A 16,605-nucleotide genomic window follows, 5' to 3' on the forward strand; every position below is an offset into this window, starting at 1 on the left:
GGTGGAAGGTGTTAGTGAAGTTGATGAACTGTTCAACCTCCTCATGGAGGCATGAAGTAGCACCGATACAGTCATCGATGTAGTGGAGGAAAAGGTGAGGAATGGTGCTGGTGTAGCTGCAGAAGATGGACTGTCCACATACCCTACCAAGGGACAGGCATAGTTTGGGGTCCACACGAGTGCCCAGGGCTACGTCTTCAGTCTGGAGGAAGTGGTCATAGGCACAGCTCACACAGCTACCTGGTGTACACCTCCTGTACACCTGCCTGTGTAAAAACACTATCCCTTCTTCCCAGTTCCTCTGCCTCCACCGCATCTGCTCCCAGGAGGACCAGTTCCCACCACAGAACAGGCCAGGTGGCCGCCTCCTTTGATGATCTTTCTCTGGGGTCCTGTAGGAACCAGGTCCAAGTTTGAACTGTTTGCTGTAGACTGGTTTGTTCTCTAAATACAGAACCTCGAGATTAGCTGTGGGGAGGCATCAAGAAATTAAATAGTTTACAAGTTGTTGGTGAAGTAAGCACCATAAAAAAGTTTTAAAACAAATTGGATAGTTATTATTGAAGGATAAAGGGAAATAAGTTTCATCTCCATGACTTCAATTGAAGAGCTACCTTTGCCCTGGTAATGGAAAGCTGATTAACTTTCTACTCTGCAATTTCTCAGATTCTATGACGGTGTGTGCTATGTTAAATGCTGCTTTGCAGTAAAGTTGCTGTAGTCCCAGAGACCCATTGGGCTGCTCTCTCATTAGCCAACAGCTGGTGCTGAGTTTAATCTGCGGGTCACCACACTGGTTAGATCAGTTGGCTGGATGACTGGTTTGTGATGCAGAGTGACACCTACAGCATGGGTTCAGTTCTGGCACTGGCGAAGGTTACTGTGAGGCCCTACATTCTCAACCTCTCTCATCACCTGGGGCAAGGTGACCCTCAGGCTGACCACTACCAGTCCTCTCTCTAATGAGGAAGGAGCTCTATGGCCCTCTGGGTTTGTGGTGGCTTTACTTTTACTTACTTGGCAGTATACCAGTTTTTGTTATACTGTTACAACCACTTCAGAAAATTATTTCCATGTTGTGTCTGGTTTAAGGTGGCTGGAAATGCAGAGTCAATTTCTGTACTATTTAATGAGAAATATAGGGGAAGTCCCTGGTATTTCCAAGATGCATGACATAGTTGTGTGGCAGTAAGCAGGCAACTTATTTTTGCCTCCATTTCAGCAAAGTGCATGTGACTCAGTAACTCAGTATCACTTTCACAGTCGGGAATATTCTGCCAAAGTCACGTGGTGCTGTATGTTGAAAATTGGGAAGTTCCCCTTGACATAAGTGGAGCCACCCAGATATTGTGCAATTATAATTGGTTACATATTTTTGAATGACTGATGATTCAGTTGTGATGCTATATGGGATTTTGATTGACCTTTTTATGAGTGTTAATTGGGATAAAAAAAATGACAGTTATTCAGAAATTCACAAGCACTGTGATGGGGATAAATAATAAAAGCTGTTCTGTACCTTTTTGAGGAGACATTAAGTTGCTGGCCCCGTCTCTGTGTGTTCAATGAATGTAATGTACAAAATGAGTGTCAGAATGTGAGTAATAGCAAGTTGCTTCTGCTATCCTGATCAATATTTCCCTTCTTCATCCCTACCACACACTCTCCAAGTTGCTTTTCTGTCTGAATTTCAAATGATAATCCATTTTTGAAGTGATATATTGAAATTGTGTGAAAATGCTTCTCAGAATTGCAAGACCACATCTGTTTCCTGGGGGTGATAATTTCATTCGTTCAGATGCTTGCTGTTTGAAAAGTTTTGTTGGGTGGAAGCAAACAATTCCCTGAAAGAGTAGAAATAATTCCTGATGGATGTGGTTTGGATGTGAAAATCCTTGTCTGATTCTAACACAGTGTTGGTGGCAAACTGAAAGCAAGTTACACCCATCCGTCTGTGACTAACTCAATGTAATATGGAAAATTTCTATAACTGTACCTTTCCAAATACTTTCCAAAATCATCTTCACCTGAATATCACTGTTTAAAATGGAAAATCACATAATATTTTCATGGAATTGATAATGTCCCTAACTCTGGAAATGAGACAAAATGTCAGAGATGAATCGTATGGAAGTTCAGCTCCTTTACTGTGGTGGAACACACATGCAGTGCCTTCTGTGTACCCATTTTGATTCCTATTCAGAGTGCAGATTGTAACAATAAACCAATGTAGAGAACCACCAAGTAGAAATTGCCAGTTGGTTTTTGCATTTATTTTATTCATTTATAAAATGTGGGAGACCCTGGCTGGACCAGCATTTACAGTCTGTCCTTAGTTGCCCCTTGAGAAGGTGGGGGTGAGCTGCCTTCTTGAACCACTGCTGTCCATGTGCTGTAGGTAGACCCACAGTGTCCCAAGGGAGGGAATTCTATGATTTTGACCCAGTGACGCTGAAAGAACGGCGATCTATTTCCAAGTCAAGGTGGTGCTTGGAGGGGAACTTGAAGGTGATGGTATTCCCATGTACCTGCTGTCCTTGTCCTACTAGATGGAAGTGATTGTGGGTTTGGAAAGTGCTATCTAAGGACCTTTGGTGAATTTCTGCAGTGACTCTTATAGATAGTACACGTTGCTATCACTGAGCATCCATGGTGGAGGAAGTGAATGTTTGTGGATGCGGTGCCAATCAAGCGGGTTGTTTTGTATTGGATACTGTCAAGTTTCTTGAGTGTGGTTGGAGCTGCACCCATCCAGGCAAATGAGGCGTATTTCATCACACTCTTGACTTGTGCCTTATTGATGGTGGACAGGCTTAGACAGTCAGGAGATGAGTTACTCAATGCAGTATTCTTAGCCTTTGATCCGCTCTTGTTGCTGCTGTGTTTATTTGATGAATCCAGTTAGGGTTTGGTGGTCAATAGTAATCTCCAGGATGTTGCTAAAGGGAGATTCAGTGATGGTGATGCCATTGAATGTTAAGAGTGATGGTTAATTGTTTCTTGTGGAATTATTGCATTATTTCACAATTCCTAAATTAATTTTTAGAGCAAAACTCTTGTGCTTTCCAACGATCAGAACAACGGGAGGCCCAAACATATGCTTGTTTGATTTTTTTGTGTAACACTGCACTGGTTCAACAGCACAGGCACAAAAACACAAACATTTAATTCTACTCTGTAAAAAAGGCTACATTTTGGGCAAAAGCATCACAGCTTTCACCATATAGTGCAGGCACATGATACACCACAAGACCAACTTTCGGGAAGGTGAAGTTGAGGGTGTGGGTCAGCGGAGATCTTGTTAAATGTTGGAGCAGGCTTGAATGGTCCCCTCCTGTTCCACTTTTTTATGTTCTTATCTGATTTGGCTTAAATATTCTATTGATATAAAGCAACAGATTTGTAAGTAATCTGTGTTATTTATTTGAGATATTTGGAACACAGAGACCTTTCAGCCCCTCTGTTCAACAATTTTAAACAGAACAAAGCTGCTCTGTATCCTAATTCCACCATTGGCCTCAGTTCTGTAAGCCTTGCTAACTTTGCCCAACTATTAATCCTAGTCTGGAAATTTCTAATTGATCCCTAACCTCAGTGGTGTTTCTTTTGGGAGAGAATTCCTGATTCCCACTTCAGTGGGAGGGGCTTGTCCATTCTGTCTGCTTTTCTTTTTCTTTTCTCATCTTTGTTTCTTTTTTGTTTAGTTTTTTTAGTTTCTCCTTAACCTACTTTTTGGAGAGAGCTCAGTCTTGGGGGCAGCACAGAGTCCGGAGGGTCACACCAGCTGGAGCCCTGGGGGGGGGGGTTAGCTAGAGGCTTCAGAGTTTGGCTGATGGATGGCAGTGAGAGACTCAGCCAGCATGGGGGGGGGGGGGGGGGTGGGGGAGTGCTCTCTCGTTGGGAAAGCCCAGTGCAGGGCGACTGTAGGCCCATGACTATAGAAGGGTTATAGTGTTGAACTTTTAACTGTATTTCTTTATTTTTCCACTTTGTAACTAAGATTTTGTATGTAAGATAGTACTGGGAGTGTTGACTTTGTAACTTTTCACTGGACTCCTGTATCCCTGTACTTCAGTACATGTGACAATAACATCTAATTGTAATTCTGAATGAGGAAGTGTTTTCTGACTTATGGCCATAAATTTAACCTTCAATTCCCTTGTTCTGGAATCCTTGGAGAAGGTATGAGACTGGCCAATGAATAAACAGGAAAATTGTAGGAATGTGATGTCCATGATAAATATTTGTTTTACAGAAATGTTTCCTGATTTAAGGGTGACTTTCCCTCAGTGCTTGGTGCACTGTAAGTGAAGGTATATCCCACAATGATTTCAGTGATTTTTTTTTATTAGGAAGCAGAAACACAGCAGCATGTACAATTTGTCTCCACTTGAGTTCAGGTCTGAGGAGCTGACATCTGCAGCTTCCAGTGTGAGGCTACTCTCAACTTAACAATCGCCATGCAATCCAACAGACACACCGAACCACCGGAATGTTCCGGCATGGGAAATGGAGGGGTTAGCGGCATTGTTGGTGACTGACACTGGCATTCATTGTTTTAGTCTGTGTGAAGGAAACCTTCACTCCTCAATTCTAACCTCTTCAACGTTTCCCCATTTAGCTATTCCATTATTGACGACTGTGTCTTACGCTGTCTTGGTCCCAGAATTTCCTACCTAAACCTTCATGTTAGATACCTATATCAAATACTTACATCATGTACTTATGTGATGTATCAATGTCAGCGGCCTGTATTTCTATGTGAGATGCTCTGTAACAGTATTGCCAAATTTGAAAATGTACTGTTGCAGAATGTTTACATTGGAAAAGTTAAGAGTAAAAAATTAAAACATTGGTACAAAAAGCTCTTTTGTGTGCTGGTGATGGGATGAAGAGTTGATCATAAGATAAAATTTAGCTTAACTCTTCATTGAGCATAAAAGTGGGTCGTATAAGGCAAAGTTAATAATACCTGGTGTATAGGGAGTTCCTGAGTTGTATCAGACATCAATGTTTATCACTCCACAAATATTTTTCCTTTCAAAGCTGGGCAGTCAGCAAGATATCCGTCCTGATTGATTGGAATGAACGAATCCTTTGACTTTTTGTACAACTGAGCACACGATAGGGTTATAACAATTCGGGGAAAATGTGGGAAATATTGCTGGAATGGAATACATCACATAGTGTTTTCAGGGGTTTGTGAAATAAATGAGAAACTTTTACTGGTATTTCTCATGGTTGAGGTCAGATGTTGTACTGTGATGTCTAAATTTATCAGTAATGTAATTGTATCATTTTGTTTAGATATGCAACTACGTTGGACAGGCAAAGATTGTTGTTCAGTTGGTGACCTTTGGGAAGGATAGTGTGCATCTCCATGCTCACAGTCTCGTTGGCAAACAGTGTGAAAAAGGAATATGTTTAGTTCAAGTGGGTCCAAAGGAAATGATTTCAACGTAAGTTAGAACCTCTTCCAAAATGTACTTTTTTGGTGATAATTCAACATTAAAGCTTTCTCTTACAATGTCATCATGTTGTCAGACTTTGAAAGAGTTTTAGTTTCATCAGATGGTTAGTATAAATATTTTCAAAATAACCTGTTCAGAGATGTTATACAAACCTCTGGAGAAGTGGAACTTAAACCTGGGACTCCTGACTAAGAATGGGAGGAAAACTGCCACTTCACTGTAAAAGCCCTAAGAATAAACCACTTTGCTGTCAGTCTAAAGTCATATGTAGATCTGACAGCTAAGGACAGCAGAGTTCCTTCCCTAAGGGATGTTAATGAACCAGCTGGGTTTTTATAACAGTCAGCAATGGTTACTTGGTTACTATGAGGGTAGCTTTGTAATGCAAGATGTTTATTGAATTCAGATCTTATTATCTGCCATGGTAGTATTTGAACCCATGACCTCGGAACATTTAACCTGTGGGTCTGGATGACTATTCAAGCACCATTACTTACTCTTACAGTGATAATACCCCAGGCTAACATCTCCTATATCTCTTTAGATTTAGATTTTAGATTACTTACAGTGTGGAAACAGGCCCTTTGACTCAACAAGTCCACACCAACCTGCCAAAGCGCAACCCACCCAGACCCATTCCCCTACATTTACCCCTGCCCCTAACACTACGGGCAATTTAGCATGGCCACTTCACCTAACCTGCACATTTTTGGAGGAAACCGGAGCACCCGGAGGAAACCCACGCAGACACGGGGAGAATGTGCAAACTTCACACAGTCAGTCGCCTGAGGCGGGAATTGAACCCGGATCTCTGGCACTGTGAGGCAACTGTGCCACCGTGCCACCCACTCCCAGCCTATCCCTTAAGCTTCAACCACAACATCCATGTCAGGTAAGGAGACCAAAACCGTACACAATATAGCTGCTGTGGTCTCTCCAAGGCCCCGTACAATTGCAGCAAGGCATCCCTGCTCCAATACTGAAATCTTTTTGCTATGAAAGCCAACATACTGTTTCCCTTCACTGTGCACCTGCATCTTACTTTCAGAGACTGGTGTACAAGGACTCCCAGGTCTTGTTGCACCTTCTCTTTTCCAAGCTATCCCCATTCAGGTAAAAAAAAACCACCTTCCTGTTCTGATACTGAATTGAATAACTGCATATTTATCCACATTATACTTTACCCGCATGTTACCTTCCACTCCCAGAGCCTGTCCAAATCACACTGAAGCATCTCTGTATCCTCCTCACAGCTCACCCTCCCACCCAGCTTTGTATTGTTAACAAGCTTGGAGATATTACACTTAGTTCCTTCATCTGAATCATTAACATATATCATGGCTAGCTGGGATCAAAGCATTGATAGCTCACTAGCCACTGCCTGTCACAGTCCAGTTTATATCTACGGTTGGTCCCTGTCTGCAAGCCAGTTCTCTATCCAGGACAGCACACTACTCCACCGGCTTTCACCTTATCTCCTGTGTATAACAGAGATTTGTTGTCACATGTGAACTCTATAGCATCCTTTTAAAATAGATTCTTTTACATATTGGCGCATTCATGTCAGCAAAAGAGACCATTCAGCCCATTCCTGTGCCAAATCTTTGAATAAGCCATCTGATGAGACAAACTCTCTTGCACTTCCCCATAATCACATCAATGGTTCTATTATAATTACTTACCAATTTTTCTTTATAAATTCCTGTTCAATCTGGTTCCACTTACATCTCAGGTAGTGCATTCCAAATTATCATAACTTAGTGTTAAAAATCATTTTTTCTTAGAAATTATCAATGCTCTCTGACTGCCAACTCTTCTTTACGTATCAAAATCCTTCATAACTTTGAAAGGCTCCACTAATTCTTCCCTTAAATTTCTCTGCTCAGAGCAGCACAACTTCTGCCTCTCCACATAATTAGATTCCCTCACACAGACGTTCTAGTCAATCTCTTATTACCAAGACTTAATGTTCTTCCTAAAGCCTAGTACCTACAATTGTGTACAATATACCAGCTGAGGCTAAACCTCCAGAAAAATGTAAAACTCCAGAATAACTCTCTTGCTGGTGTACTCTAGACTCTTGCTTCAGATTCTGTGTGCCTTAATTTTAAACAGGCTTCTCAACTTCAATGTGCTCCTTCAAAGGATGTGTATGTCTACTCCTGGAACCCCTTTTAAAATCGTACCATTTTAGCTTCCATTGTCTCAGACTATACTTGGAAGATTCTATTTGTTTTGTGCCCCCTCTAATTCCCATGTGAAAATCTGCAGACATTCAATAGTGATGTGTTCCACTGGCCTTTGACCCAAGAACTTTCCACCTGACTCTGTGCCCTGCCTTGACTCATCTTCACTTTGGGTCTGGATAAGTGGGTACTGACCAACAAGCATATGGACACCACGCAGGGCAAATGGAGACAGAACAGAGAGCATTGGCTCGGGGGGAATTTGAGTTTAAGATTTTCAGAATCAGTGTATCGGGAATCTGGTTGCCTGTTGTGTGGAAATAGCATTGCTTGTTAATTCGCAATGTTTGTTACTTTTCCAGATTTCCCAACCTCGGTATTCTACATGTGACAAAGAAGAATGTTGCCAGTACGCTCGAACAGAGAATGACACAGGCTTATGTGATGGGTTATAATAATGGAGTTGTAATTCACCCAGAATTAAACCATCGACACAGCGAGGGTTACGGTCAAAGGGAACTCACAGGTAAATTTCAACTTATTTGCAATTAACTTGTGAACTCCAATTGATGTGAAATCTTGATAAAGATGCTCTTGGGCAGAGGTAGGAAAATGATTTAACCAGACTGTTAATCAATGCTGATATGAAAATTTTGAAGTTTTAAATATTTTTACAATTTTAAGATATTTGACTGAGAGTCCAGAGAGATTAACTGTGAGTTGTTGTGATGTGGGGCATACTGCCTGAAAGGACAGGGAAGCAGATTCAATAGGACATTTCAAAAGAGAATTGGATAAATAGTTAAAAAGGAAAAACTTTCAGACAGTGGAGAAAGTCTTGTTTCCTTGCTTGAATTCAAAAGCTGTTTCAAAAAGTGAGTACAGGCACAATAATTTCCATATCTCCTTCATTCCCCATGTTTGACTCCAACTCCAAACTCTCAATCCTCATCTGCACGCCTCCAATTCTGAACTTTATCACTGCACTGTTAACAGCCATCTGTCAGCTGCCTGAATCCTAACATGGGGAATTTCCTCCCTAAAACTCTCCCCTTAAGACATGCTTCCAAACTTAGCTTTTAGACTGAACATTTGGTCATCTGTCCTATTGGATTATCTGTAATTTTCTTTGGAATATGTTATCACATTAAAGGAGCTACATAAATACAAGATATTGTCAAAGTTTACTTTGTGTTTCATTGGTGAGAATATTAATGGTGCATTATTGTGATGCCTGTTTGCAGAACGTGAAAAGGAGTTAATCCATCAGGCTTCCATTCAGCAAGCAAAAGAAATGGACCTGAGTGTGGTGCGTCTCATGTTTACAGCCCTGCTTCCAGACAGCAGCTGTCGATTTACACGTAAACTGGAACCTGTTATTTCTGATCCCATCTACGACAGCAGTAAGTGGGCACTTTAGAAATCTGCCTCTTGCCAAACTCAGAGTGATAGTGAACTGGAAGTTTGTTCACCCTTTCAGTAATACTGATTCTGGTATCTTCCATATCACAAAATTTTTGTTTGGTAAATAAACATTTTATACCAGTTTAAATAATTAGGGAGACAAATGGTGTTTTAAAGACTTTATTACAAAGGAGTTGGAATAAAGATGTCTATTATTTTGAAACTTGGTGAGATCAGTCCAGAGGACTGTGTGTAGTGTTGGTCTCTATACCTAAGGAGAGATCTACTTCCCTCAGAGTAAATGCAACCAAGGTTCATTAACCTGATGCCTACAGTGTGGGACCTGTCCTGTGTGGAGTGATGGAAGAGTTTACACCTGTATTTCTGGAATTTAGAAAAGCGATCTGGTTGAATTGTATACGTTTCTTAAAGAGCTTGACTTTGTAGATGCTGGAGTGTGTGTCCTGTGGAATCTGCAATATGGGTCAGAGTCTTGTTGGAATATTGTCTGCTTCAGACTGAGATAAAGAGAAATGTCTTCATTTGGAAAATTGTGAATCTTGGGAATTCTCCAGCTGAGAGAGCAGTGTATGGCTCACTGTGAAATACATTCAAGGTAGTAATCAATGGATTTTTAGATGCTGAGGAACCTGAGAGTATGAGAATAGTGCAAAAGGGTAGAGCTGATGTAGATAATAAATTGATGTTGTTGAATTGTGGAACAAAATTGATGGAGCCAGTGGGCTCCACCTTCTGCTGTTGTGTTTTCTTGCTGTAACTTGAGTACATTACTGCTCTTTTCCCTAAATCATCTCTGTAAGTTCTCCAGCGATGAATTAAGTCAAGAAACACTTTTGAACGAACAGTAAATTTATATCCCCTGTTATCAAAATTTGGGAGTGAGTGGTAGTGGTAATGTCAATGGGCAAGTAATCTAGAGATCCAGGCTGGTTCTCTGGGACATAAGTTTGAATCCCAGCATAATAGATGGTGAAATTTGAATTAAATAAAATCTAATGTAATGACAGCCTCCTGACGACTGTTAATTGTTATAAAAGTCCATCTGGTTAGTTTGAGTGACGCACTCTGTAGCTGTGAGCAGACAGGAATTGAAAAGTCCCAAAGAATGTTTGTTAGTTTATCCAGCTGTAACATTGGATCTGCATTTGCCGTACTTTAGACTTTGTTCTGTTCCTCTCCAAAATAGCATGTTCAGATCAAGCATGTTTGACAGATTCTCTAAATTTAAAAGAAAAAGTATTTAACATTTAAATCCCTGCTGGTATTTAAGGAACACACAGGGGAAACCTTTTAAATGAAGGGGGTCCATCAGAGGGACTGTTGGCTTCACATTAATTTTTGTGAAGAGTGAAGTCGCATGCAATCGAGAGTGGATCTAGTGAAATCTGATTTTTATGAGATTCAAACTAAGCTAATCAGATACAAGTTCCTCTATAAAATATGTTTCATCATAAAATAATTGAAGAACACCATCTTTATTTTTCTGTAATGAGTTTAGGATCAGTTTGATATCCACACAATATATGTTAGCTTGGTCAGAGCTGAGAAAACATTAACCATTTTCTTGTTGTTGAAAATACTTTTTTTTTAAAGTAACTGATGAGATGTGGGTGTCACTGGCTGACCAGCATTTATTGCACATCCCAACTGCCCTTGAAAGGTGGTGCTCAGCTGCCTTCTTGAACCCACTGCAGTCCATGTGCTGTAAGTCAAGCTGCAATGTTTTTATGGAGGGAATTCCAGGATTCTGACCCAGCACACTGAAGGAACGGCAGTACATTTCCAAATCAGGGTGATGAGTGGCTTGGAGGGAAATTTGCAGGTGGTGGTGTTCCCATGTATCTACTGTCCTTGTCCTTTTAGATGGAAGTGGATGTGAGTTTGGAAGGTGTTGTTTGAGGATCTTTGGTGAATTTCTGCAGTGCATTTAGTACATAGTACACACTTCTGTTACTGAGTGTCGGTGGTGGAGGGAGTGGATGCTTGTGGATGCCAGTCAAGCTGCTGCTTTGTCCTGGATGATGTCAAGCTCCTTGAGTGTTGTTGGAGCTGCCCCCATCTAGGGAAGTAGGGAGTACTCCATCACACTGCTGACTTGTGCCTTGTAGATGGTGAACAGGCTTTGGGGAGTCAGGAGGGGAGTTACTTGTTGCAGTATTCCTAGCCTTTGACCGGCTTTTGTAGCCACTCAGTTTATGTGCTTAGTTCAGTTGAGTTTCTGATCAATGATAACTCCCAGGATGCTGATATTGGGGGATTCAGTGATGGTAACACCTTTGATTGTCAAGGGATGATGGTTAGATTGTCTCTTATTGGAGATGGTTATTGCATGGTATTTCTAAGAGCGAATTTTACTTACCACTTGGCAGCCCAAGTCTGGATATTGTCCAGGTCTTGTTGTATTTGAGTATGGACTAGTTCACTATCTGAGGAGTCATGAATGGTGCTGAACATTGTGCAATCATTAGTGGACATCCCCAAACTGACCTTATGATGGAGTGAAGTTCATTGATGAAGCAGCTGAAGATATTTGGGCCAAGGACATTGCCCTGAGGAACTCCTGCAGAGATGTCTTGGAGCTGAGATGACTGACCTCCAACAACCACAACCATCTTCCTATGAGCCAGGTATGACCTAGGCCCAACCATCTTCAGCCACTTCATCAATGACCAACCATCACCGAATCCCCCACTATCAACATCCGAGTGATGCCATTGACCAGAAACTCTGTGAACCAACCATACAAATTCAAGGATACAGGCCCAAGTCAGAGACTAGGAATACTGCGGCAAGTAACTCACCTCCTGAGTCCTTAAAGTCTGACTACCATCTGCAAGGCACATGCCAGGAATGTGATAGAATCTCCTCACTTGCCTGGATGAGCGCAGCTCCAAGAACAGTCAAGAAACTTAACACCGTCCAGGACAAAGCAGCCTGCTTCAATGGCACCACATTCACAGTTATACACAAATCCTCGACCACCAATGCTCTCTATAAGATGCACTGTAAAAATTCACCAAAGGTTTCTTAGACAGCACCTTCCAAACCCTCAACCATTTCCATCTCAAAGAACAAGGGCATCAAATACATGGGAACACCACCACCTTCAAATTCCCCTCCAAACCACTCCTCATGCTGCCTTGGAAATAAATCACCAGAATATATATGTATTCCTTCAGTTTTGCTGGGTCAGGATCCTGGAATTCCTTCCCTGACAGCATTGTGGTTGTCCCTACACTGTTCACCACCTTCCAAAGGGGCAAGAAGACTTGGGTGATAATTGCTGGCCCAGTTAATGACACCCACATCCCTTGAATAAATAAAAAGAACTTGTTTCCTCGATTACCTTTAAACTGGGCACTGAAGTGAGATCCACCCACTGTAGCTCTGAGAAGCTCTTTTGGTCTCTGTCTCTCCCTGCACCTCTTCAGAACCTTCAGCATAAATCCTTGGTCCTCTGTCCAGGAGAGGTTTGATGGAGTGTTGTACTTTCAGATGAGACATTAAACCAAGGCTCTGGGTATTTTTTTCCGAGAGACATAAAGGATCTCACATCACTAACTCCCCCCGTGATGGCCAGAGCCAACATCATGAGAACAGATGGTCAGGTCATTGTCATTTTGCTGCCTGTGTGACCTTGCTCTGTGCAAATTGGTTGCTGCATTTCCTACAACAGTGACTACCTGTTATTGTCTGGGAAAACCTGTGAAAGCTGCTTTCGGAATGGAAGGCTGACTTTTTAATTTGTCCCAGACTTATGGGCGGCACGGTGGCACAGTGGTTAGCACTGCTGCCTCACAGCGCCTGTAGACCCGGGTTCAATTCCCGACTCAGGCGACTGACTGTGTGGAGTTTGCACGTTCTCCCCGTGTCTGCGTGGGTTTCCTCCGGGTGCTCCGGTTTCCTCCCACAGTCCAAAGATGTGCGGGTCAGGTGAATTGGCCAAGCTAAATTGCCCGTAGTGTTAGGTAAGGGGTAAATGTAGGGGTATGGGTGGGTTGCGCTTCGGCGGGTCGGTGTGGACTTGTTGGGCCGAAGGGCCTGTTTCCACACTGTAAGTCTAATCTAAAAAAAAAGCAGCAAAGCATTCCATGATTACAACAACTGCACTTTTATGGAGCCTAAAACCTCTGACTACCATCACAACAAAAATGAAAGTGTAAATTGTTTTGTTTTTAATTCTTTTTCTCCAAAGTCTTTGTTAACTTTTATTTTGAATGTTCCAGAGGCACCAAATGCATCAAATTTGAGGATTGTCAGAATGGATAAGACTGCTGGATGTGTAGTTGGAGGAGATGAAGTTTACCTACTGTGTGATAAAGTTCAGAAAGGTACATTTACTCTAAGTGTTATAGTTATATCTTATTGTAAATGATCTAATGTTCTATAATTCCTCTTTGCTGATTGGGCCAAATGATCTTAACTCAAGTTATACTGACTCACTGTGTCTGTGAAGTACACCTCAATTTATCTGCAGTTTGATTTTCTGAAGGTTTCATTATCTCTTGATTGTGAGTGGTATCTCAGTCCAAATACCTCTCTTGATATTGAGCGTAAATGATTTGCATCGGTTTAAATGAAAGGCACAACAATTTAGTCCGAATGTTAAAGCTGCAGCTTAATCTTACATCCACTTTTAGTGAGGGCCAGGGTAGGTCTTTTACTTTTCCAATTTTATCCCAGCAGCAGCCTTCCCCCACGAGCTGCTGTAAACACACACTCATCCAAATACCCCCACACAACCTGCTGTAAACGCACACTCATCCAAATACCCCCCCCACAACCTGCTGTAAACACACACTCATCCAAATACCCCCCAAAACCTGCTGTAAACACACACTCATCCAAATACCCCCACACAACCTGCTGTAAACACACACTCATCCAAATACCCCCCACACAACCTGCTGTAAACACACACTCATCCAAATACCCCCCCAACAACCTGCTGTAAACACACACTCATCCAAATACCCCCCACACAACCTGCTGTAAACACACACTCATCCAAATACCACCCACACAAAACCTGCTGTAAACACACACTCATCCAAATACCCCCCCCACACAACCTGCTGTAAACACACATTCATCCAAATACCCCCCCCACACAACCTGCTGTAAACACACACTCATCCAAATACCCCCCCACACAACCTGCTGTAAACACACGCTCATCCAAATACCCCCCCCACAACCTGCTGTAACAACACACTCATCCAAATACCCCCCACACAAGCTGCTGTAAACACACGCTCATCCAAATACCCCCCCACACAACCTGCTGTAAACACACACTCATCCAAATACCTCCCCACAACCTGCTGTAAACACACACTCATCCAAATACCCCCCACACACCCTGCTGTAAACACACACTCATCCAAATACCCCACACACACCCTGCTGTAAACACACACTCATCCAAATACCCCCCACACATCCTGCTGTAAACACACACTCAGCCAAATACCCCCCACACACAACCTGCTGTAAACACACACTCATCCAAATACCCCCCACAACCTGCTGTAAACACACACTCATCCAAATACCCCCCCACAACCTGCTGTAAACACACGCTCATCCAAATACCCCCCCCACAACCTGCTGTAACAACACACTCATCCAAATACCCCCCACACAAGCTGCTGTAAACACACGCTCATCCAAATACCCCCCCACACAACCTGCTGTAAACACACACTCATCCAAATACCTCCCCACAACCTGCTGTAAACACACACTCATCCAAATACCCCACACACACCCTGCTGTAAACACACACTCATCCAAATACCCCCCACACATCCTGCTGTAAACACACACTCAGCCAAATACCCCCCACACACAACCTGCTGTAAACACACACTCATCCAAATACCCCCCACAACCTGCTGTAAACACACACTCATCCAAATACCCCCCACACACCCTGCTGTAAACACATACTCATCCAAATACCCCCCCACACACCCTGCTGTAAACACAGACTCATCCAAATACCCCCCCACAACCTGCTGTAAATACACACTCATCCAAATACCCCCCACACAACCTGCTGTAAACACACACTCATCCAAATACCCCCCCACACAACCTGCTATAAACACCCAGTTTATAAATCTTTAAAAAATGTTACTTTAATAGGACTGTTTTTACTTGATTTAAGAATTAATGCAGATTAAATGTCTTCTTAATGCAAAACACAAGAGGAAATAAGAGTTGCCGTTGGTGTAAATGTGATTGAACTTAGACCAGTCACAACAGAAAGTCAGGGCTTTGCTTGCTATTAAATTACTGAAAAGCATTGGCCAATACTTTGAGCCCAGATTTACTCATTAGCAGCCCATCAGTGTGACAGCAAGAAGCAAGACCCATCTGAGTGTTACAGAGTTACAGAAGCTGACAGCACAGAATGAGGAAGTTTGGCTTGTTATTAGCTGGAACATCAAACAGTATTTGTGTCATGACCTAGGGCCCTGCTTTTACTCTGAAATTCTGGAGCATCCTCATCCTCTGGAACTCCTCACACTGCTTTTTAAATTCTTTGTCAATCAGCTACTATCATCTTTTCAGATCTAGTTGTGTTCCAAATTTCAACAACTCTTAAGTGTAAACATTTCCCCTCTCATCCATCTCCATTAGTCTTTCTCCAATGATTTTGAATCTGTGACTCCCATTGGCTGACTCACCAAAGGGAACCTTACGTGTTTACTCTATTCGAACCTGTCATCATTTTGAAAGCATAATAAGTCATCTCTTGCATCTTTTACCATGAGTTATCGGAGTAGGTTTTGGCTGTTCGGCCCATCAAATCTGTTTCCCCATTCAATCACTGATTTGTTTCTCAACCCCCGTTCTCCTGCCTTCTTCCCATAACCCTTGAATCCTTTACTAATCAAAAACCTCTCTCCATCTTAGACACACTCAATGACTTGGCCTCCACAGCCCCCTGTGGCAATGACTTCCACAGATTCCCCATCCTCTGGCTGAAGAAATTCCTCCCCTTCTCAGTTCTAAAGGGTCATCCCTTCACTCTGACACTGTGCCCTTGGGTCCTAGTCCCTCCTATTAGTGGAAAAATCTTCCAAGTCCATACTATCCAGGCCTCTCAGTATTTTGTAAGTTTTAATTAGATCTCTCCTCATCCTTCTAAACTCCATTCCATATATGATAAGTCCTTCATCCTCAGGATCATTCTGGTAAGCCTTCTCCACACCACCCCCCCCCCCCCCCACCCGAAACACCAGCACATCCTTCCTTATATACAGGGTCCAAAATTGCTCACAATATTCCAAATGCTGTCTGACCAGAGCCTTATATAGTCTCCCATGCTCTTAAATTCTAGCCCGCATGAAATGAATGCTAACATTATATTTGCCTTCCTAAATGCCAGTTGAACCTGCAAGTTAACCTTTAATGAATCATGAACTAGGATTCCTAAGTCAGAATTCAGAAGATTTTCCCTATTTAGAAAACAATTTACATCTATGTTCTTCCCACCAAAGTGCATAACCTCA

General features: G+C 42.3%; 1 protein-coding gene across 2 annotated transcripts in view; it reads left to right on the forward strand.

Annotated features, from left to right (window-relative positions):
- LOC132833410 (nuclear factor NF-kappa-B p105 subunit-like) overlaps nucleotides 1-16,605 on the forward strand; it is a 99,453-nt gene that overhangs the window by 48,960 nt on the left and 33,888 nt on the right. For both annotated transcript variants that reach the window (XM_060851654.1, XM_060851653.1), the window contains exons 6-9: nucleotides 5,308-5,459; nucleotides 8,020-8,183; nucleotides 8,902-9,060; nucleotides 13,309-13,413. In XM_060851654.1, coding sequence (XP_060707637.1) covers nucleotides 5,308-5,459; nucleotides 8,020-8,183; nucleotides 8,902-9,060; nucleotides 13,309-13,413 — 580 coding nt within the window. The remainder of the gene's footprint in view (nucleotides 1-5,307; nucleotides 5,460-8,019; nucleotides 8,184-8,901; nucleotides 9,061-13,308; nucleotides 13,414-16,605) is intronic.

Source organism: Hemiscyllium ocellatum, chromosome 36, assembly GCF_020745735.1.
Source record: "Hemiscyllium ocellatum isolate sHemOce1 chromosome 36, sHemOce1.pat.X.cur, whole genome shotgun sequence".
NCBI classification, from domain to species: domain Eukaryota; kingdom Metazoa; phylum Chordata; class Chondrichthyes; order Orectolobiformes; family Hemiscylliidae; genus Hemiscyllium; species Hemiscyllium ocellatum.